General features: G+C 45.3%; 1 protein-coding gene across 1 annotated transcript; it reads right to left on the reverse strand.

Moving 5' to 3' along the window:
- Positions 1-869: 869 nt before the first annotated feature.
- On the reverse strand, positions 870-21940 carry LOC128327441 (retinoic acid-induced protein 3-like). Its single transcript, XM_053256239.1, has 6 exons — positions 19014-21940; positions 16923-17119; positions 5347-5465; positions 3759-4710; positions 2463-2530; positions 870-1004 (listed from the first exon to the last, which is right to left on the reverse strand). Exons 4-6 carry the CDS (start codon positions 4657-4659, stop codon positions 870-872), a joined length of 1104 nt encoding a protein of 367 aa, XP_053112214.1. The 5' UTR covers positions 4660-4710; positions 5347-5465; positions 16923-17119; positions 19014-21940.
- Between the last annotated feature and the right edge of the window lie 689 nt (positions 21941-22629).

Consider the following 22629-nt stretch of genomic DNA (forward strand, 5'->3'; position numbering starts at 1 on the left):
TAACTCCAAGTCATAGTTGTAGGAAGGAGGAGCCACATGGGGTTGGATTATGTGGTTCCTTCATACACCAATGTTGCCTGGCCCTCAGGAAAGGGTAATGGAAAACCAGCCTGGGGAAAATGCCTACATTATTTGGCAGACTGTTCTTATTTATGTCCTAATCTGGTTGAGAAACTGTTTTAGAATCTTCAAAGACATCTGGAGTGGGGACTCCATAGTTATAGGATCAAAAAAGAAAAAGTGACAATGAGGCTATTCACATGCATGTGCAAAACTGGGCTAAGGGAGCCCTGCCCGGTTTTGCACATGCATGTGAGCCGCTGGGATTGGGCTGATCCTGGAAGCTCCACGGTGGCAAACCTGCCTAAATAGCCACCCCTACAAAATGTGGCACTCGCTCCCTTGACCTCATTTTTTTGCTTGTGTAGCAGCCGTGGGGAGCCCAGGGAGTGGAGGGGGGATCCCCATGACGCACCACACACTTGCACAGTGCATCATGGTATTTCTGGGGGCCAGGGCGACACATCCCGGCCCCCTCCCCTCCCCTCCCCGCTGCCTCGGTGTGCGGGTAATCGTCTAGGCGTGTGGGGAGTTGCCCAGCAACGCAAGCTGGATCATCTGTGGGGAACATAGGTTTAACCCACCTTCCCCACAGCTCGCTCTGGAGCCCTTCTCACAGATTGTGAGAAGAGCCTCAATACGTTAGTGGCGGAAGAAGGTTGAAAGAAGCTGATCATTTGGAAGCCTCCTGCAGCTGCCGAGCTTGAGGGGGCAGGCAGACAGAAGCAGGAAATGAACGAGAGAAGGCGAAGCTGCAGAAAAAGGAAGAACCATCAACCAACAAGCCATTTGTTAACTCTTTCTGGCTTTTACTCATGTTGAAGTATCACCCAATGTACATCTTTGGCTGATTTCTTGGCCTCACGGCTCATCCTCATGTCTGGCTTCAGTGCAGGATGTAGTGTTGCCCGGGGGATCAAGAAACATGGTTTGGGTTCAAGATTCTGGAAAGGAAGCAGAATTTTCTTTCAGTGATATTGGAAACCAGGTACTTCTACCAAATCTTTGTCTGTCTGTCTGTCTATTTGTTTGTTTGTTTGGCAAGGGGGTGGGAATCTCACCAGAAGAAAGTTATTTCTAATGTCTAGTGCAGTGATCACGAAATAGTGCAAAAGAACAGACTTGGTTGGCAAAATGATCGCTCTCTGCATATATGCTTAATGCATAGATTTCTAACGTTGGGTCCCTAGATGTCGTTGGACTACAACACCATGATGGGTGTGGAAGCCCAACAACAGCTGGGGACCCAAAGTTGGGACCCCTTGAATTAAGGCATAAAGGGGAAGCAAGACCCCATCCCCTCCTGGCCTTCCCCCTAACACCTGATGAACCCATCCCCAGTGACTGTGTGAGGCTATTCTCACAACCAGCAAAAATCGGGCCAGTTCAACCCAGTTTGAGTGCCTTGCTTGTAAAGGGGAATCTGGTAAGCCCGCCAAAGTAGCCCCCTAGTTAAATGAGGTTAACGGAGCGAATGCTCTGTTAACCTATTTTTTAAATTGTGTACACACTTGAGGGGGGAGGGGGCTCAAAGTAATGCACCACACACTTGCGCGGTGCATTATTTGGGCTCCGGGGGGGGGACACAGTGGTGCTTCCCTTTGCTGACCCTCAGAGCTGCCGGGCGAGCTGTGGGTGGCAGCTCAAGGCAACAAGTGAGGAGCAGACATATAAAACTATGACTCCAACCCCAAACCAGTACATAGATACTTACATTCAAATAGAGAAGCATGCCCTGTATAAAGAACTGAGATGACGTTATGTAGCCAATCCCAACACCATCTAGCTTAGTATTGTCTCTACACTGACTGGCAGTGACTCACTAAGAGGAGACTTTTGCAACTCTGCTTGGAGATGCCAGGGATTGAAACCTTCTGCATGCAAAGCAGATGTTCTGCCACTGAGCTGGTCCTTTCCCAGTTCATGGTACAATCCACGGAGCTGGTGGATGCTCCTGCCTGATTGATGGTGCTACAGTGAACTGAAATTTTGCTTTTAAAAAATGTAATTGTTGCAGCCTCCAGCCGCCTCTTCTCCCCTGATATGCCTAAAGCAGAGAAACAGGGAAGCTGACAGGGATCTGGAGACTTAGAAGGTTCTGATGTCAGCAAGAGTTCAGGCTGCTGCTTATAGCTTCCCAAGGTTTCTTTCAAGCACATACCCTCAAGAGCAGCATGTCCTTCCTGTTCAGGATTTACGTGAGGGCCCGTCTCTTCAGGCATAAATGGGATTTTCAGATAGCTATACTTCATGGGTTTACCTTCACAATATAAGAGTTCTCTCACCTCTGTTTAAAGCCTCCTCTGGACTTGGCTTCATAATTTTATTAGTCAATGGGTATATTTGACAGTACGATTAGATCATGCCTGTCCCATTTTTCTAGCGCAATGGAGGAGATTTACCTCTGGCTGAAAGCAGTTCCTATCAGAAGGGAGCAAAACGTCTTCCTCAGCTCCTTCTTTATCTGGGGCTAACAAGTGAGGAAGAAATAACAGAGGGATCAGGGTCACAGAGCTGACATCAGAAGACCAGACTGGGGTTTCACTGGATCCAAACACCCCTTGGGAAATTGTGGTTATAACTTCCAACCCAGCTGAATGACCAGCCTGTGTACTGGGGTTAATGCCATGGCAGGGCAAGTGAGGGGGATTGAGGCAGTGAGGAGAGGTGAGGAGAGTGGGAATGAACCACACCTGTGGCTTGTTTTCTAACCCTGTCTCCATCCGTACGGGCCACTACTGACTCACACCAGCGTTTTCCAAATGGTGGCTCAGTCAGAACTTGGGTGTAAGACACTGATCCAGTTTCTGTGGGGCCTTTGCAATGTGGTTAGTTCTGCAGAGCTACCTACCTGTGGCAGGCAGCCATTTTGTACCGGTGACATTGTTCCAGTTCAGATGGTATGTGTGAACTGGCACCACCCTCATGCCATTAGAGATGTGAATGTACATGTCTCGTTCCCTCTCCCAGCATGCCTTTCCAGTTTGTATAATCTCATGGGAGGATGGTTGCTCTGAACTGCCCCTTCACATCTGACTTAAATGCTACTTTAATGTAGTAAAGTAAAGTGTGCCGTCAAGTTGGTGTCGACTCCTGGCTCCCACAGAGCTCTGTGGTTGTCTTTGGTAGAATGCAGGAGGGGTTTACCATTGCCATCTCCCGTGCAGTGTGCAATGATGCCTTTCAGCTACCTACATCTTCCTACGTCTTCCTACATCGCTGCTGCTCGATATAGGTGTTTCCTGTAGTCTGGGAAACATACCAGCGGGGATTTGAACCAGCAACCTCTAGCTTGCTAGTCAAGTCATTTCCCCACTGCACCAGTTGTACCTCATGCCAATTATTAAAACTCAAATGGCACATTTATCATTTTCATGATTTTCTTCTATTAAAGATGCTTATTTCACTGCTTTGATTCCAAGAGAATGCGCATATATTCCTACAACAGATAATAATTAAAAATCCCAGATATGAACACTTTGCCCAACTCTGTGTGTGTGTGTGTGTGTGTGTGTGTGTGTGTGAGAGAGAGAGAGAGAGAGAGATTACATACAACTCTATATAATTTTTCTCTGAATTGTCACATGAAACCCCTATAGCAAAAAAGCCCCTCACTTTCTCTCTTTGCATTTCTCTAACAGCATCCTACTCAATTCTGTTCCCATCCACTCTGTTGCAACATCAGAATAACCACATACCTTGAGTATTATCTGCTTCAACACTCTCTGGTGTGGTTGTGGATTTCCGGAGAGTCTTTTCTGGAGGATAGTCCCCAGACTGGCATGGGACCGTAAGGAAGCAGATCTCAGGCACTGAGTACATCATCAGGAAAATCCACCCATTCACCACTAGAGCAGCACTCATGAGAGGGTCATCCCACTTGCTCTGAGTAGCATTTGCAGGGTTGCCACTTGTGAGCAGCACACTGATCCATGCAGCCCAGATGGCGATAGAGAAGGCAAGAGTGATAAGGATGTGCACCCCATGCCTCTTCCAGCCTCTGTATGGCCCACAGGTGGTGAACATGGAGAGCATGGTGGTGAGGATCATTAGAACAAGCACATAGGTCAGGAGCATGACAAAGTCCTTGTTGCGTTGTGCTCTTCCCATGCTCACCAAGTCAATCCCATCTCTTTCTACTGTGATGATTATGTATTTGACAGCTATGATGATCTGAATGAGTGTGAAGCCACAAGCATGTACCAGCATTGATTGTTGTGAAAGGGGGACTTTTCCTCGCACCAGCTTGAGGATGTTGAAGGCATGGGTCAGAAGGCAGGAGAAGCAGAGGGCAAAAAGGACTCCATATAAGACAAAGCGAGTGGGACCGGTCCTCTTATTGAGCCGGACAATGAATGCAAATGTGAGGCTGAAGATCCCCAGGGTGCCCAGGATGAAGAGGAGCTGGATGGGGACCATATTTTGCTTATTCTTGTCTTTGACCATGCAACTAAGAATGCAGAATGCTAGGAGGAGCAGGAGGGAGGTCAGGATGCCCGCAGCAGCCAGTGTCTCCAAACCGATGCCCCAGGCTGTGCAGACGTCGCAGAGGAAATAATAATCAGGGTCAATGTTGCCACAGCCTGGAGGAGGCACCATAATGGTAGCGATGATCACAAATTATGCAGCCGTCTTAACTGGGGGGAGCGACTTGAGGGAGGAAAAAGAATTGTGATTGAGTACTCTCGCCCCTATATTCAGTGATCCAAAGATCAAAGTACAGTTACTGACACTAATGTGTAATGCTATGGTCGGGCAGATATGTGGATCTTAATTTTACTGATAGCTTAAAATTAGCAGTGACATGAGGTGACTTTCAAAACAAAAATATACTTTCTGCCCCTCAAGGGGAAAATGGCTAGAGTGTTTCAACCATTCTGCCTTGCTCTTATTCTAGGAAGGCCTTTGGAACATTAAAGCTCTCTGTCCTCACACAGTTTAGGATGGCTGTTCAGTCATGGTTGGTCCAAGACAGCTGAGGAAGAAACCTCAGATGATCCTGCCCACACTAATTCGTTGTCTATAGAAGCCCCTTTTTCAACTAGAGTTTTTGAATCAGAAAGCAGTGCTGACAGATAGGTTTGTTCATAGGCACAATTCTGCCCTCACAGAAAATATTGACAAACCCGTTCCACTGTACATCATTCTAATTGTTATGGATAGAGCTTCCAAAAAATGAGTCACCCATAAAATGTATGATTGGGAACAGCCCTATCTAACCTCTTTCTTCTTTTATAAGCCCCCTCCCCCCTCCCCTGTATAGTAGGCTCAAGTTCTGTTACTTACCTTTGCTGTATTCTTGCTAGAAAACGAAGATTTAGTGGCTGGAGAATTACAAATTCTTGTAGTTTCCAAATAGGAATAACTTCAATTATTCCTATTCAATAGTACTGATCTTGTCTATCCTGGTAGATGAAATGAGGCTGTGTGAATGCTGAATTGGGAAAGGACTATATAAGCACTAAACATTATTATTATTCTTGTTCTCTCCTTGAGCAGCTAAGGACCAAGAACACACTCCCAAGGCAGCTAAAATCAAGGAGGACACACCTTTTCTGGTTCTACCACCAGTCTGGTCACTGTGTGAAACAAACTACTAAACCAGATGTTTATGAATATATATATATATATATATATATATATATATATATATATATATATATATATATATTCCCCATAGCAAACCATACAACCAGTGGTTACACTGGAGGAAAATTGGGTGTGGGTACAGAAGAGGCAAATAAGATTCTTATAGGCTCATAAGAGAGATGCTGGAAGCTGGATCAGACCAAAAAAACTCTCTGCTCCAACATCCTGTTTCCCACAGGTACCAACCAGATCTCTCTGGGAAGTCCATAAAGAGGAGGTGAAGACATACTTTTTCCCCACTGTTGCTCTCCTGCAACTGTTATTCAAGACATGCAATATCTTTCTGATACAAGACATCGGCTAGGGCAACCAAGGTTATTTCTGTCCTACACCCTGGCTTAAAAGCCAGTTTGAAATGAAACTAGATTGACTGAGTTCAGATGTACAGGATAAGCACAGTTATAGCGGGCCAAAGTTGATACTGCAGTGTGCCTGAATGCACAAAACCATGGTTATGGGCCAAAACCTAACTCTGGTTTGCCTTGCCAATCTCCAGTTGGAACCTTCAGTTATCTCTTTGCCGCTGAAAACTGAGGTTTTGCCACCAAAGTGTTACGCTTGAATGCTGACTCAGCTATAACTGTGGTTTTGTGCCTATTCCAAACACCAACCATAGAGGTGGCAGGAATTTGCCTTGGTGGCTGGGCAGCAGGGAGGGGCTCCCCTCTCCTTCAACTGGAGTTTGGTTGGCCACGGTTTGGTGAACATCTGCAGAGTGATTTGGAGTTAAGAATTGAAACCTTGGCCCTGCTTAACTCTGATTAACTTATATGGGCCATAGCCTATTTCATCCAATAGTACTTGGAGCTGATATGGCATCATCCATCATGGTCAGGAGCAGCAAATCTGAAAATGCAATTCCCCCTAATAAGGGGGTTGAGGGAAGGCTACTTTAGTAAAGGTCTTAAAATTCCTTTGTTAAGGGAAGATGACACTGCTCTATCCTGCAGAGCTGCATTGATGATAGTCAGTATGGAATTTAACAGCTTCCTTCTCAGGCCTTCATCAGCCATGATGGACAGGAGTCTTGTGGATACATGTGATGTGAACAGGACCCCAATACCTGCCCCCCTCCGCCACCAAACCTGTTTTGCTTTTATGGCACATCTCTCTCTCTCTCTCTCTCTCTCTCTCTCTCTCTCTCTCTCTCTCTCTTGGACCTGTGAACAGCTTTGTGGATATATGCTCCAGCCTCACAGCAAGGGATTAGATGAGATGACCTTTGGTTTCTTCCATCTATATGATTCTCTCCCCTCTGATTGTAAACACCCTACTGAGAATTAACCCAGTATTCTAAGTATGTGTCAGAACCATTGTTCTCAATTTCTTTGTCTCAATAACAGTATTCACAGTGTGAAAAATTTTTTAGAGTCTGATTCAGAAGCTGATGGAACTTGACGGAAGTTGTTTTCCTTTACCTAATTCTTCTTTCATCAGTTGCATTTATTGGGCAGCCTTCAATGTGTTTATTTTTCATCTTCTGTTGACCAGAACTGATTGAAAAACAGTGAAACAATTTCCTAGTGTTTATATCCACTTTTTTGAGTCAGTGTGGTGCAGTGTTTATATTGCTGGATTGGGAGTAGGGACACCCGGGTGGAAATCCCTGTTCAGCCATGAAATACACTGGATAAGCCTAGGTCAGTCATGTTAACAATCTTAGAGAAAACCCTTAGAGAGCTCTTCTCACGATCAGTGAGAAGAGCTCGTGGGCTGTCTGCAGGGAAGGCAGGTTAAGCTTACCTTCCCTGCAGACAATCTTCTGTCAGTCCTGGATGGGTGGATCTCCTGCCCAGATGAGCGGCAGCTCTCCTATGCCTCGCCCCACCCCTGGAGCCCCAACAATGCACCATGTGAGTGCACCGTGTATTACTGGGATCACCCCTCCCACCTGAGTTTGGCTGCCATGGCTGCAAGCAGCCAAGGCAGACACACGATCAAAAAATGAGGTCAAGGGCACACTCGCTCCCTTAACTTCATTTTAGCAGGAGGCTACTCATGTGGGCTTGCTTTGGTTCACACAAGCATTCAAAACCAGGGTAGGCTCCTTTAGCCCATTTTTGCACGCTCGTGTGACTAGTCTCTAGAGGTCTACCCACACAAGGTTGTTGTGTTGTGACAGATCTTGTAAGGTACATTGAGTTCCATGGAAGAAGGTGGGGATAGAGATGTGAAGAGAAGGAGGAGGAGGAGGAGGAGGAATTTTCACTCAGAAAAGCTATGCTGGAGCTAGCGGAAACCATGCAGACACAATGATGGCAAAGAAGAAACCATTTTTCGTCACCAACAATACCGCAGAACTGGCCTTCAAATGGGCTCTAAGCCATGTTTAATCTGATTTGTCACACATTTTCCTCCATTTGCACTCCAACTGCAATCCTTGTTACCATAGTGCTCAAAGTTTCCCCATTAAACCAGGAACAGCCTAGGTTTTGACTAGCAGAAGTAGGTACCTAGGAACTACTACATCAACTACCTGAATATGTGCCTTATTCTAGGAGTTGACATGGAGGCAAGGCAGCTGGCAGCCAAACTCTCACTTAGGGCCACCTGGAAACCATCTGGATCCATTCGCCTTGAGAAGTGAATCATTCTGATCAGCTCACCACCCTTGTGCAAGATAGAGGGAACTGTAGGTCCACTCACAACCACAAATTTTGTCCATGACCAAAGATAAACTGAAAGCTTCAGTCCCACTCAGCTCAGGAGACAAGATCAAATACGTGACCCGCTACATGTGTTGTTGTATGGTCGTACTGGTGGCCATGACATTCTGATTAAAGCTGCTAAGGAGGACTTGGCATGCAAGTTGAAGTTCACTGAGCCTGAGGGTCCTCAATAACATGAAATTTCTATTCTGTCACAATATTATTTGAAATGAACTATATCTTAGATTGGGCATCTAGAAAGGGAGCCAATATCCTTATGGATTGCAGCAACCCCACCTCCCCATCCATTGACCCTATACTGTTGGTGAACAAAGAACCCATCTGGAAGCAACTGGATCCAAACAAGAATCCCTGGTGTGTTATCTAGCCATGTTCTCCATAATATATATGTTCATTTTTCAGGGAAAGAAAGAAAGAAAGAAAGAAAGAAAGAAAGAAAGAAAGAAAGAAAGAAAGAAAGAAATGGAGGGAGCAAATAAAGTGGTTACATGTGTCACTGTCGCAAGCTTTGCTCTTGGTGCTTTCACTGCCACATTTGGTGCCTTTTGCAATTTCAGCATCACGTTAACCATTTATTGAACATTTAATTATACTTTGATTAAAGAACTTTACATTTTGGAGAAGGGATTTCAACTGCCCATTAGAGGTTGATTGATTTAGGAAGAGCTTCCCTTACTCAGGTGCCACAAAAAGGATTTAAGAAATCTTCAACCTTTGATTAAAATAGTGAATTACTAGGGACTCTGCTGCAGTGATATAACCCAAAACTTGACACACACCTCATTTTTTCCTATGCAAATCTTTTGCATAGGATTTTTGTTCCGCTTCCTAAAACATAACCCATTTCAGGGCCTCTTTCATTGTGTACAGCATCCATCTTGCCAACCTTGTATGTCATCAAAATCCTTATTTTTAATAAGAAGATATTTCAATGCCTTACTCAAACTAAAAAGAGTTTCAGATTAGTACTAGGGAGAGGAACATTGCCAAAGCTTAGTGAGAATCCTTAAAAGCAATTCAGGGTTTTGGAAAAATGTATCTGTAACATAACACAAGGACATAAGAACAGCCTTGTTGGATCAGGCTCAAGGCTTATATAGTCCAGCACTTCTATTCAGGTTTTCCATTTACCTTGCTTCCACACAACTGAAAATTGGGAGCTCACACAACTCCCAAACCTGGGTAGAACACAGTTTTTGATTATGTGAATGACTTCACTGATAGATCTCTCCTCCATGAATTTGTCTAAGCCCCTTTTAAAGTTATCCAAGCTGGAGGCCATCACCACATGAGTGGTAGAGAATTCCATATATTAATTATGTGCTGTGTGAAGAAGTACTTCCTTTTCTTGGCCCTAGATTTCTTAAATTTCCTGGCAATCAGTTCATGGGATGACCCCTGGTTCTAGTGTAGTGGGTGGGTGGCAGAGAAAATTGTCTCTCTATCCATTTCCCCCACATCATGCATAATTTTATAATCACGTCTCCCCTTAGTCACCTTTTTCTAAACTAAAAAGCCTCAGATGTTGTAACCTTGTCTCATATGGAAGGTGCTCCAATGTTAATGCAATAACATTATATTTGTATAAAATACATATGGGGGGCGGGGGGTGGGAAGAAATGGAGGGAGGGAGCGAGGGAGGAGAATGAATACTTCCCGATTACAAGTTGCTTACAATCTAATAAAAGTTTATCACAGGCTGATCAATTTCAACAGGGGAGCCTCTGAGGACTGGAAAACAAGAATTCAGCAGTCCCACGACCCATTCAGCATGATGCATTTTATTCTGAGATAAAACAGAGAGGTTATGAATAGGCTGACAAAAAGAGTTTGTTGCTGGCGTGAACACTCAGCAAAGATGGACTACCCAGACGTGCAGTATCCCATCTATTTCTGTCAAGGACGCCGCCGTTACCAGTGATCCCAATACAATAAATTAGGTTTCTGAACAGCTTTATAGTAAGTGTTATACATCTCTGGCTACTTACAGTCCCGTTAGAACTGATGTGGTTTCAGATAGATGTACTTGGAAGGCTCTTTCTGAAGAGCAAGCAGTTGCACTTGATAATCCGATTGCGCAAGAGGAATGGCTGTGCAGGCAGCAACATCCGGGCTGCAGTCCAGCGACCCCTGAGGCTGCCTTCCAAAGCTACCATGAAAATTGATCAGGCCAGGCACAAAATCTGCTCAGCCGCCCTTTACCCCGGTGACTGATGGGGAATGAAAGGGAATAAAGCATCCCGCCTGGCTAGTCTACTCCCTAGAGAACAAGTGCCCTCTGTGAACAGCTCTGCAGCAAGGTACATAGAGGCACTCTGTCCGTCTTATTAAGTATATGTCGAATCTTCTTCTTCAGTACTTCCCCTGTCCACTAATTATGAAGGGTTGGCAAAGCTGATTGGCATATGCATAGAGCACCGGAACAAGCTCTGTGAGCCATGGGCAGCCTGATCCTTCGCGTGCTTATTCAGAAGCAAGCCTTGTTGATTTTCAATCCTAATGGTCCTAATTATTCAGCAACTGCTTGATGAATGACTATTGTCCATTGTTAAAGTGGTGCAGCAGCTTCTTGCCACAGCAGGTCAGGCATGTGGGGAGGGGGAGGCCTCCCCTTTGAATACCATCTCTGGACAATGAGGCTGTTTACCTTCACACAGTATATGATCCTCTGAAAAGCAGGAGGCAGGCCCAGCCCAGGAGGGGTGAGAGGAGGACATGCTCAAACATTGGACAGGCATTTCTCTCTTGCATAAGCACAATTGCATGACCCTCCTAGCAAGCATATTTTACAAGCTTGAACAAACTGATCCAGCTCTGGTGTGTGTGTGCGTGTGTGTGTGCATGCGTGTGTGACATCAGAACCATTTGCTAAAGTGACCAATGTGTGTGGGGTGTGTGGGGTGTGTGTGTGTGAACGGCAGATTCTTTGATTTTTCAAACATCGATTTTTGTGTGCATTAATTGCAGCGAAAAAGTTGTAAGGAAGGCAGATCATATCAATGAGCTGCACTCAGTCCCTGCTTTCACAGCACAAGCTCCTTCTGATAAACCTTACAACAAAATGTCACGGCCAGACTTAGAGCAGCAAATCAGATGCTCCCAGGAAGCCCACAAGGCTGTGTGTGTGTGTGTGTGTGTGTGTGTGTGTGTGTGTAAAGACAACAGCCTTCTCCCATTACGTGCCTGCCTGCTTCCCCAGCAACAGATATTCAGAGAGGCATATCACCTCTGTAACGTGGGAGTACCTTGAGTTATTGTTGCCAACAGCGCCGTCCTTAGAGAACCCTGGTGGGGTGCGGGGCCAAACCAGCCAGTGTGGGGCCCCCTTCCAGTTAATTCTAATGGGGTTTGAAAGAGTGGGGCCCGGGGCGGTCGCTCTGCTTGCCATGCCCTAAGGACAACCCTGGTTGCCAACAGCTGTTGACATATTCCTCCTCCATGAATTTATTGAATCCCCTTCTAAAGCCATCCACGGGCCAAACTACGCATTATGACAAGCATGTGACTGCCCCTTGTGCACTTGTCCCCGCCCCAACTCCTTATTTAGCATCTTTGTGTGTAATCTGGATTAGGACTGTAGTGTGCAGGAGGGGGGCTTTAGGCTTTGTCACCACCATGGTCCTGATACAGATCAGGTCCCCTCATGGCTGCTATTTGCCCCAGGGGAAAAAAAAAAGCTCACATCGGTGCCAATGGGGGCCAATGCTCTCGTATCTTAGGGTTGAGCTTCTTCCCATTCAAGTAGCCAAGATCAGTGCAAAGATGAAGTGGCACACTGGGGCTGTGCACTGCATCAGGCTGATAATCAGAACTGATGTGATGCAAGCCATATCAGACCCTTTCCCTTTGCATATGATCCAATGAAAAATTTGTCCCATAAAAAGATAGTTTAATTTGAGACAATGACACTGTATTGTAGCACATTGTATCGGTGGGAGGAGGCTCACCTGAATCCAAGTAGCAGGCTTCCTTCTAAGTGGAAATCAGCTCCTTTTACGCAGCCAAAGTGGTAGCACTTTACATTGCTACCTCCCCCCACCCCCAGGAACTGGCCCACAATGCAATGGGGAAGGAAGCAATGCCACAGCATTGTGCCCTTTCTCAGAGTATTACTGCAAAAAATAATGTCTGCACCCTATAACTATAGGCATGGCCATTTTCTTTCCCCAGTAACGCCACAGGGAAAGGACACAATGTCTTGGCCAAGACTCCTTACCCAGAGGATTGTGGGCCAGTTGTTGAGGGGGTGGGGCAGCTGGCGTTTTGTCACTATCACTACCTGGAAGGCAGCCAATTTCCTATGAGAGGCTAGGAAGAAGCTTGCTACCTGGATTCAGGTAAGCTCTGCCTCCACCGATGCATCAAACTGATCCAATGTATCAGCTGGTTTCTATGCATCTCCCCTGTGCATCATCAGTGCTATGCAAAATTAATGGTATTGGATTGGAAGGAATAGATACCAATAATCTGCTCAGTGCACATTGCTGCATAGCTATGTTGGTGCAGAGCAATGACTGACAATTGCACTGGCACAAGTGATTCTACTCTGCTCACAGATTACTTGATTCGAATGGGCTGTTTAAACGTACATGGCTGGCTGAACAAGGAATGGAGGCATCATAGTGATTCACATACACAGAAGGATTTAGGGGCTGTTCTTGTTTTGTATATTTATTCTGGTAAACCAGAGGCACATAGTATCAGCTCTGTGTTTTGGGCCATGCATTTGCCAGATGGATGTATCCATTTTGAACAGGTGTGTCCACAATGGGGAAATCTACACCTCTGCTAAAGAAAATGAATGGAATGTGCCAGTTAACTAGACCAAATAGCTCTACAGAGCACCATCAACCTATTTTACTATTAAATTGTAATCTTGGTGTACAAACAAGAAAGGACAAATTGTTCGGCATAAAGCAAAATGCTAGAAGCAGCAGGAGTGGGAAAGACGGCTGCTAATCTGCATATTGTAATTGTGCACAGCAAAAATAATTTGCATTTCAATATCATGAACATGGTGGATGCCAAACTATAGTAGGAGGACATGTCATTCATGTTCTATGGCATGTGAGAAAGATCAATGTATGTTAATAGACTTAAAGAAAATTAAAGCATATATGCTGAGGCTCCCGAGCTATTCAGGAGTACTTGCGGCTTTCTCTGAGTAATGTGGTCAATGCTTGTCCAGTGACCTTCTTGCATGTTGACTTTGGCATGCTAGGACATGGCCAGGAAGCATCCAGAAGCATCCCGCAAGTGTGTCCTGCACTGACTGGATGAAAAGGAACCCAGCTTCCTTTGCTCTAGATCAGAGTCACATGGATAAGTGATGTGTTTCTGATCTTATCAAGTGCTTCCAGTGTGCAGGTAGCACTCCAAACTTTAAGGGCTCTCATGCAATAACGTGTGTGCAGGGGGGTGGGGTGGGAGGCTGGCTTGAAGGCTTCTAGAGTGCCCTGCAGTCCCTCAAAGTGTGCATGCTTTGTTAGGATGTCAGCCGCTGTAATGAGTTGGATCTACTTCTGGGGAGGAGAGAGAGAGAGAGAGAGAGAGAGAGAGAGAGAGAGAGAGAGAGAGAGAGAGAGAGAGAGAGAGGCTTAGGAACAGGGTGCCAGATCATCTCCTATGGTATGTGAGAAAGATCAATGCATGTCCATGACCTTAGAGAAAATTTAAGCATATGCTTAGGCTCCTGAGCTATTCAGGAATACGTGCGGCTTCCTTTGAGGGGCTGGGAAGGGTGGGTGGGAGGCAGGATCACACCTACCTTTCCTCCAGACAATCCTCTTCTTGCTTGTGTCTGTGCCACTTGCATGCTGACACAAGCCGTGCTGCTGGGAGTAGTGCAGACGTCTGGGGGCTGGGGAAACGCAGCCGGGTCTCCAGAAATCCCACAATGCACTATGTAAGGAGCGCAGTGCTTTGGGGGGATTTCCCTGATGCTGGGTGCTCTGTGCCCAAGCAGATCCCAGGCACGATGAGGATCTGAGGTAGAAGGGCGCACTTGTGCCCTTCTACCTTGGTAAAAGCCCAAGTCAGAAACTCATGCAACACGGTGGGGCAGCGCCAGGATTGGGCCTGGTCCCAAGCGAGGTTCCACATGATTAGCAGGGCTGCTTGTGTGCACAGCCTCATTATGTTGTATGTGCATACAGGTGTCTGTACACATGTACATGTTATTGTATGAATGACTAAAATGACATGACCTCATTTTCGAAGTGAACCTGGGCACAGGCCCCTCAAGATAAATGCAGTACACAGGAAGTGTACTGCTGTACATGTGTTGAACATAATAGGCTTGTTCACACAATTACCAATATCAGGGTAGGAGGCATTCTACCAACGTCTGACATGATTGTGTGAACTCACGAAAATCCCTCCAACCCAGGTAGCCCAAAGCAGGGCAGCTCAGCTTTTGTACCCTGCTCTTAACCAAGGTAGGAGGAGAGGAGAGCTCTCCACTCCATTATTTGTAGCTGTAGCAGCTTCAGCAGGGCTGGGTCCACTTCTTGCTCCTTTGTGGCCAATCAGAGGGCAGCTGCTGATGTAATGAGGCTTTCCAGACTACTGACAGCGCATAGCATGCTGGGATGGCCTCCTAGGCCTTCAGAGGACTTTCCATGCCTCCAGCTTCCAATTTCAGCAATGGACTCCTCACCTAGCTTACTCGTATGCTTCCTGGGCTTGCTGACCAAGAGGTTCTTCTCATCTGCTGCTGCTGACGTAGGAGCTCTCTGACCCTCCTACTGACCTCCAAATGGTCACGTGAAAAGACCTAATGTCTGAATAACTATACATGTGCACAGAGCAGTATGTGCACACACTGTACATAGATTGTACATGCGCTAACTGTAATATGTAAATAAAGCTATACAGATGTATCTATAACATATATTAATAAGCAAAACACAAGAGCATTCAGGCTTCCGCTTTCCCCTGCATTTCCTAATGTCCCCAAAAGGACCTTGTCTGGTAGCAAACTGTATGAATTTCCCCTCCATCTGGAACCTATGCAATTCACCCAGACTGATGTTTATGCTCCCTTTTTGGACTCTCCGAAGGACAGCAGAAACCTTCCTCACCCTCAAACACCAATATAAACATGTGTGCACCACCCCAGATTTTAATTTCCTGCTTTAGCAATAATTCTGACAACTAAAGTATTAGCTTGATCAACAAAATTATACTTCTGATGTATCCAGCGACACCCTTAAAAATATAAAAAGCATGATCTTTTTTTTAAAAAGAGGGCGCTTAATAACAGTCCATCAATCCATATTTAGATAGAAAATTGCAGTGTTATTCAGAAGCTGACACCAGCTTCAGCAAAAGATGCTGGGTGTTCCATTCTGTTGAAATTCAAGCTCTTATTTAGGTACATTTATATCAGCAGCTATTTAAAGAAATAGAAATTTATGGTATAAAATTATCCAGTGCTTCAATGCAATAGTCAAACTGTAGCACATACAAACATTTTCCACCTCTCAGTCTGAGTCCACCCTCAAGTGATGCAAACTAATAAGAACAGAAGAACAGCCCTGCTGGATCAGGCTTAAGGCCCATCTAGTCCAGCATCCTGCTTCACACAGTGGCCCACCAGATGCCTCTGGGAAGCCCACAGGCAAGAGGTGAGGGCAGGCCCTCTCTCCTACTGCTATTCCCCTGCAACTGGAATTTAGAGGCATCGTGCTTCTGAGGCTGGAGGTGGCCTATAGCCCTCAGACTAGTAGTCATTGAGAGACCTGTCCTCCAGAGGCGTAACTAGGGAAAACGGCGCCCGGGGCAAGCACTGAAATGGCGCCCCCCCACCGCCCCCCCAACATACTACATTATACTTAGGTTTTTCCTCACAAGCGCCCGCCGCCGCTGCCGTGCCAGGCCACTGACTGGCCGCCAGGTGCCAGCAAAGCAATGGCGGGGGGGGCGCAGGCAGCGCGGAAGGGACCGCTCGTGGGGAAGAGGGCACCAACACGCTCCCTTGACTGCTGCAGCGCTGCTGCACTGAGCAGGAAACATTTGTATTAACAAAAAATTAAAAATTAAAAAAAAATTGGTCATGGCGGCGCCCCCACGTGACCAGAAAAGATGGCGCCCGGGGCACGTGCCCCCCCTGCCCCCCCTATAGTTACGCCTCTGCTGTCCTCCATGAATTTATCTAAACCCCTCTTAATGCCATCCAGGCTGTTGGCCGTCACCACATCTTATGGCAGAGAATTTCATAGGTTGATTATAAGTTGTGTGAAAAAGTACTTCTTTTTGTCAGTCCTAAATTTCTTGGCAATCAGTTTCATGGGATAGACCCCTGGTTCTAGTGTTATGTGAGAGGGAGAAAAATGTCTCGCCACACCATGTATGATTTTATAGACTTCCACCATGTCTCCCCTCAGTCATCTTTTTTCTAAACTAAGAAGCCCCAGTGATGTGGCTAATATATAGGAAGATGTTGTAGCTCACATATAGGAGGAATTTCTATAAGAGCACAAGAAGAGCCATGACTGTAGGCTAGTTCACACGATCAGTAATTGGGCAGAACAAGTGTCTTACCTAAGGGAGCTTTGTGCACTCTCATTTTGCAATTGTGTGCAAGTAAAAAGCAAGGTAGGAGGTGGGGGAAGTGACTGTATGCAAGGATCCCACTGGGTAGGATGGCTCTGTCTTACCCAGCAGCTGTACCCAGATGTTTAATGAGGTTGGAAGACAAGCTGTCCTACTTGATGCAAGCCTCACACATGATCACTTCCCTGTTGAGAGAGAGAGAGAGAGAGCGAGAGAGAGAGAGAGCTGGTCAGAATCACACCACATATACTCAGAGGCGTATCCAGGGAAAACAGCGCCTAGGGCAAGCACTGAAATTGTCTCCCTGTCCAAACATTGACTTATATTATATTATTATCTTTTAACCTGTAGCCCCTTCGGGGGGCTTCCTAAAGGCTGCGAGGTGGGGGGGTCTGCAAAGATTCCCCCTCCCTCCGCCGTCCTCTTAAATCACTGCGGTGTAATGAAGTTCTGTTATGTCCATCATAAGTGTAGGTCTGCCCAGATTGTCCTCCTCTCCCGCTCCTATCCTTTACTGCAGAGTTTCCCAGTATTGCATCCCTACAACTCCGATCATCCCCAGCTACACCGCCCTTGAAATGCAGACTGACTACCCATGTTTGGTTTTTAAATTTTGTGTAGAAATGTTGTATTCACGCCTCCTTTTATTGAAATGATTGGCTGCCACCTGTTCCTGCTATCCTTGCCAAGACTAGTGCAAATGCTAACAAAATGAATCAGGATGAACGTATACTATATTAAACATACTAAGTTGTTATCAAAAGGCCTTAAGTTTTAAAAATCCCAGAAAGTTATTCTGAAATGCAGGGTGCCTTCTAAATCGTTTGTCTGCGTTTTGATTTGGGTTTAGATGTGTAACCCACACATAGCAAAAGTGTGGGGCAGATAATAAAAGGCAAAACATAATGAAATTTATCTCCTTGTAATACCACTGACATTCTTTACCTTTTCCAGTTTCACACTCTCCCACAGGACAGTTCAAAGAGGTAGGTCTTTCTTGTGTGTTTCCAAAATGTGCCCAAGCTTAGAAGTTTAGCCTAGCAGTTGTCATGGGCAGGATTTCCTTCTGAATGCCACAGATTCCATCCATGAAAAGTAGCTACATCTCTGCTCTCTCAACTTATTTCAGTTGCCCCATATTCCACTGTCCAGCACTCTGACACAAAGTTAGACTTTCTTCCAGCAAATTTCCTATCTGCAGCATAGGAATAACACATGGGGATGCTGGCCTGCTTATAAGATTACTGAGCATGTGCAGCAGCCGTCTTTTTTAAATAAAACATTTTTTTAAAATGGCCACAAAAAACAAAATGGCCACCACGCATGCTCAAATGGTCCCTGTGATGCCTTAAACCTTGCCAGGCCTCACAGAGGCCATTTGAGCATGTGTGGCAGCCTCTAAAATGGCCACCACACCAATATTTGTAGGCCAGAAGGGGCCAAAAATCATCCCGGGACGGGCTGTGGCAGTAATTTAAAAGGCCGGTGGAGGGAGGTGGAACCTTTGCAGACACACCCCCACATGGCCTTTAGGAAGCCTCCCGAAGGGGCTACAGATTTTTTTAAAATCCTGAACTGGGGAGGGAGTGGGAAGCAGCATGGCACTGGTGCCCCTCCCCAAGTGGAGCCCAGGGTACGTGCCCTGGCTGCCCCACCTCTAGATATGCATATACTCACAATTCGATACTCAGTACAAAATTAATAATAACAAGAAATCTCAGCTTTCATTTTTAATAGAGCCATTTTCCTTTTATTTTTCAAAGTTTTAAATTGTGGGTGCATCATACCCCCCCATAACATATCAGAAACCACTACAGTAAAGACAGAATATACTATTAACCGTCTCACCAACATACATCTCTCAGAAGTTGTTAAATGCCAGACTTGATGATAAGTTAGCAATAGTTTAAATAATAGATATTTTTATGCAAGTATATATATTCTTTATTTTATTTCATTTCTCTTATTATATTGTTATTTTGATATTTGTTTTTGTTTTTACAATCATACCTCAAACCAATGACATATCAGAAATCACTATATACCTTATGAAAAAGAGAACATACTAAACCGTCTCACCAACATCTCTCTCTCAGAAGTTAATAAACACAGACTTTTAGAAACCAGTACTCTGCATCTCTTCATGAAACCAGACTGGTTACACTGAGACATGCCTTGGCCATTTCAAATCTAACCTGCAACATGGGACCCTTTCCTAATTTTTTACATCTTGTTTTGAGTTACCCTTTCAATCTATCTCTGGTTGTGTTTTTGAGGGCTCCCAGGCAAGACACCCCAACAGAGAGCCATTTCGACACTGTTAAAGTTGCTTCCAGGTACACATACAACCTTAACAATACTTCCCCTGATCACATGATTAAAAGGGGTGTGTGCTGAGAGTGCACCCATTGTGATGTCTTTTGCAGACATTCCAATGCCTTCCTGGTGCATTGCTTTATCATGTGTGGGGCTTTTTTTTTCCCCTGAAGGGCAGCTCTTTTGTCCTCAGCCCTTTTCTTTTCTTCTTCCCATCTTTTTTTCTCTTTGTTTTTTTTAGTGCATAAGTAACTTAGATGGCTTAATAGATGCTAGAGGTCGTAACAAGAAAAGAGCTAGTTGCAATTTTCCATGTATATGTGTTGTCTGTTTCTGTGTGTTGTCCCTTAGTTGTCTTAATTCACGTTATCTATATGTACTAGCTGGCCCGGCACAGAACATCTGTGTCCTAGATCTCCTAGTCTCTGATTCCACCCCTCCCCTTGACTCCTGCTCTTCCTTAGCAGCAGCAGCCTGCCTCAGCCTGCCTCCTGCCTTCTCTCTCCTTGACCTCCCTCCTCCACCGCCCTCATGCTCTTCCTCGGCTGAGTGCGGGTGAAGTGTTTAAGCCCCTGAGGCTGGAGATTGCCATGAGGGTGCTCGCTGTCCCCAAGACGCCTGCTTCAGCCACCGCCATCATGCTGCCCTGGCTCTATCTTGCCACGCAACTTGCCTGGGAAGTTTGGTCGCCTCTCTCCTTGCTCAAACAAGGAGAGGCAATGGAACTCCTTAGTTCTGTGCATGCGTTGGATACAAAGCAGTGGGGGGGGGAGGGAGGAGTGGTAGCAAAGGAGGAGTGTGGCTGATGGAGAATGCCACTCCTAGGGATGGCCCTTGTTAGGGGATAGGTGGGAATCTCTTGTTCATTTGAATGAGATGGGGCTGTCGTTCAGTGCTTTGGTTGCTGAAGGTCCCAGACTAAATCCTTGGCATGTCCAAGTAGGGCTGGGAAACAGGACTGGCCCAAAGATTTTGGGTGTCCTAGACGAAGTATGACTTTGCCACCCGCCCCCTCAATATAAAGATGAGAAGTCTAGAATGAATTTACATGTATTTACATGGCATTCTAAATGAACAATATAAAAATAAAAAAGGCAAAACAACCAGTAGTTGATACTTGAAGACATTTTCTGCTAAAAATCACATATAAAGTGAAATATGTTAATGATCTTTCTTGGCAAAATGAAATAACCAATTAACACATTGTGGTCCTCTTCATCCAGTGTCACAGTCTTGTCTAGGACTAAACTTCATTTTTCTTAATATATATATTTTTAAAAACCCTTTTCACACCCAAGCTGACATATGCTGCTGACATACTTAGTACCTGATTCTGATAATCCAGAATTCTAAGGCCGACACATTATTTTAGCAGAAAATAGGCAAGTAATAATAAGGTAACTAAGTAAAAATGATCTTACTGATGTTATTATTGTTCATTTTGCCACAACAAATACTTGTGTTTTGCAACAAAACATACATAAGTAGATAGTCATGACACTGCAGTTGAGTCACTCACACACACAGACTGTACACTCCCAGCTGTTTCTGTTTATCTGCAATGAGAGGTGACATCACATTGGTTATCATGGAAATTCTCCTGGAGACTATTGGCTCTCCTAAGGTGCTGTTGTCGCTTACATCACAGAAACCTTGCTCCTCATGCCACAATCAAACAATTTGAATGTTCAGTATTGTACTTTGACTCATACAGAAATGATGTCAGAGCATGCACAGTACCTCACCAAGAAAAGCTTCAGTAGTTAGAGAGTTTAGAGAGTTACATGCTCTATTGTCTCATGGCCAGATGACTGGCAGGGTCTCTCTCTCTCTCTCTCTGCAGGCATCCAGCTTCAGTGGTTTCTCACTGTACAGCCACCTGCTAACTTGCCGGCTCTCTCTCATGTGCAAGAGACTCCCTGCAGCTAGCTGGAGCAGGGAGAGAACGACCCAGGAGAAAATAGAGGATGTTGCTCCCTATCTATTGAAACCTCTCCTGATGAGTTACTGCACATGCAATGACATCATCTCAGCTGAGAGCTTGCGTTAATCTCTGTGTATAATAAAGCTCGACAAAAATATGCCTTTTGCAGTGTTTCAGATATGTACACTGGTCTACAAAAGAGTATGTGCATTGATCTACAAAATGTCCCCTCTACAATTTTTATTTACCTCAAATATTAAAGGGGGGGGGAATCAATTTTATCTAACTTGGTGCCCCTTAAAGTCTGGCACCCCAGGCAACTGCCTAGTTTGCCTATATGGTCAAGCAGGGTTAGGATTCTGACCTGAAACCTTGGGGAGCCACTGTCAGTCAGTGTGAACAATACTTAGCTAGATAGACCAAAGGTCTGACTCAGTATAAGGCACCTTCCTATGTTCTTCTGAGATACCCATCTGAGCTGACCAACTCATCTAACTAAGGGATGTGTGTGTGTGTGTGTGAGAGAGAGAGAGAGAGAGAGAGAGAGAATGAATATGCAGTTTGGAAAAGGCAGAGACAGTGCTGAAAGGTGGCACAATAACAGCAATCATAATTAGCATCTGCATCACACTTTCAAGGGTTCAAAACACTTCACATGCATTACCTTGCAGTTATCAGTCCTATCAGGGATTATCATTCCCATACAGCAGCTGGAGAGCTGAGGCTGAGCGAGTGTGTGTGTGGCTTGCTTAAGGCTAGCTAGTGGATTCCTGACAGAGACAAGATTCAGACTGGGGAGTCCCCAATTCCTAGACTTGCTTCTTAGCCATGATGCTGCCCCAGATCTCAGGCACCAGTGCAGGGCACTTGGATGTTTGTTCTGGGCATTCCCAGAAATGTCTGGGGATCTGAGGTGGGGTAGTAGATCCATTGCCTTGTAGGAGCTCCTCTTAGCCTCCATTTGTGCTCTACTTGCATATTTGTACTTCTTTACTTTGTAAAGAAAGTAAACCAAAGACACCTGAAGTTTCTAGTGCTCTCTCACTGAAATGCAGCCAAACTCAGGAAGTGTGGCTCTTGGAATGAGCCATTGCTCTAAGTGGGGAGTGTGCAACAATACGAAGGACACACAAACACCATTTTGAGCAGAAAAAGTCCCTCCACATCAGGGAGGCAGGGGAAGGGCTTTCAAGTCAGACAGACTTCAGGCCCAGCACGTCTGTCTACAAATCAAGCATTGGATAAGAGTGAAAGAAAAGGAGAGAAGGGGATGCAGGGGGAAAGTGGAAAATGCCAAAAGGCTCCTTCCATATGGACCCTTTCCTTTGCTATTGTTCACTCATTTTTCATGGAACATCCAGATGACATCACAGCCAGACTGTACCTGTTCAGTGCTAACTGTATTCCATGTTTTTTCAAAATTGATCTGTGGCCATTTTTTAAAAAATAGAAGAA

The sequence above is a fragment of the Hemicordylus capensis genome, chromosome 5, assembly GCF_027244095.1.
Source record: "Hemicordylus capensis ecotype Gifberg chromosome 5, rHemCap1.1.pri, whole genome shotgun sequence".
In the NCBI taxonomy this organism is placed as follows: Eukaryota; Metazoa; Chordata; class Lepidosauria; order Squamata; family Cordylidae; genus Hemicordylus; species Hemicordylus capensis.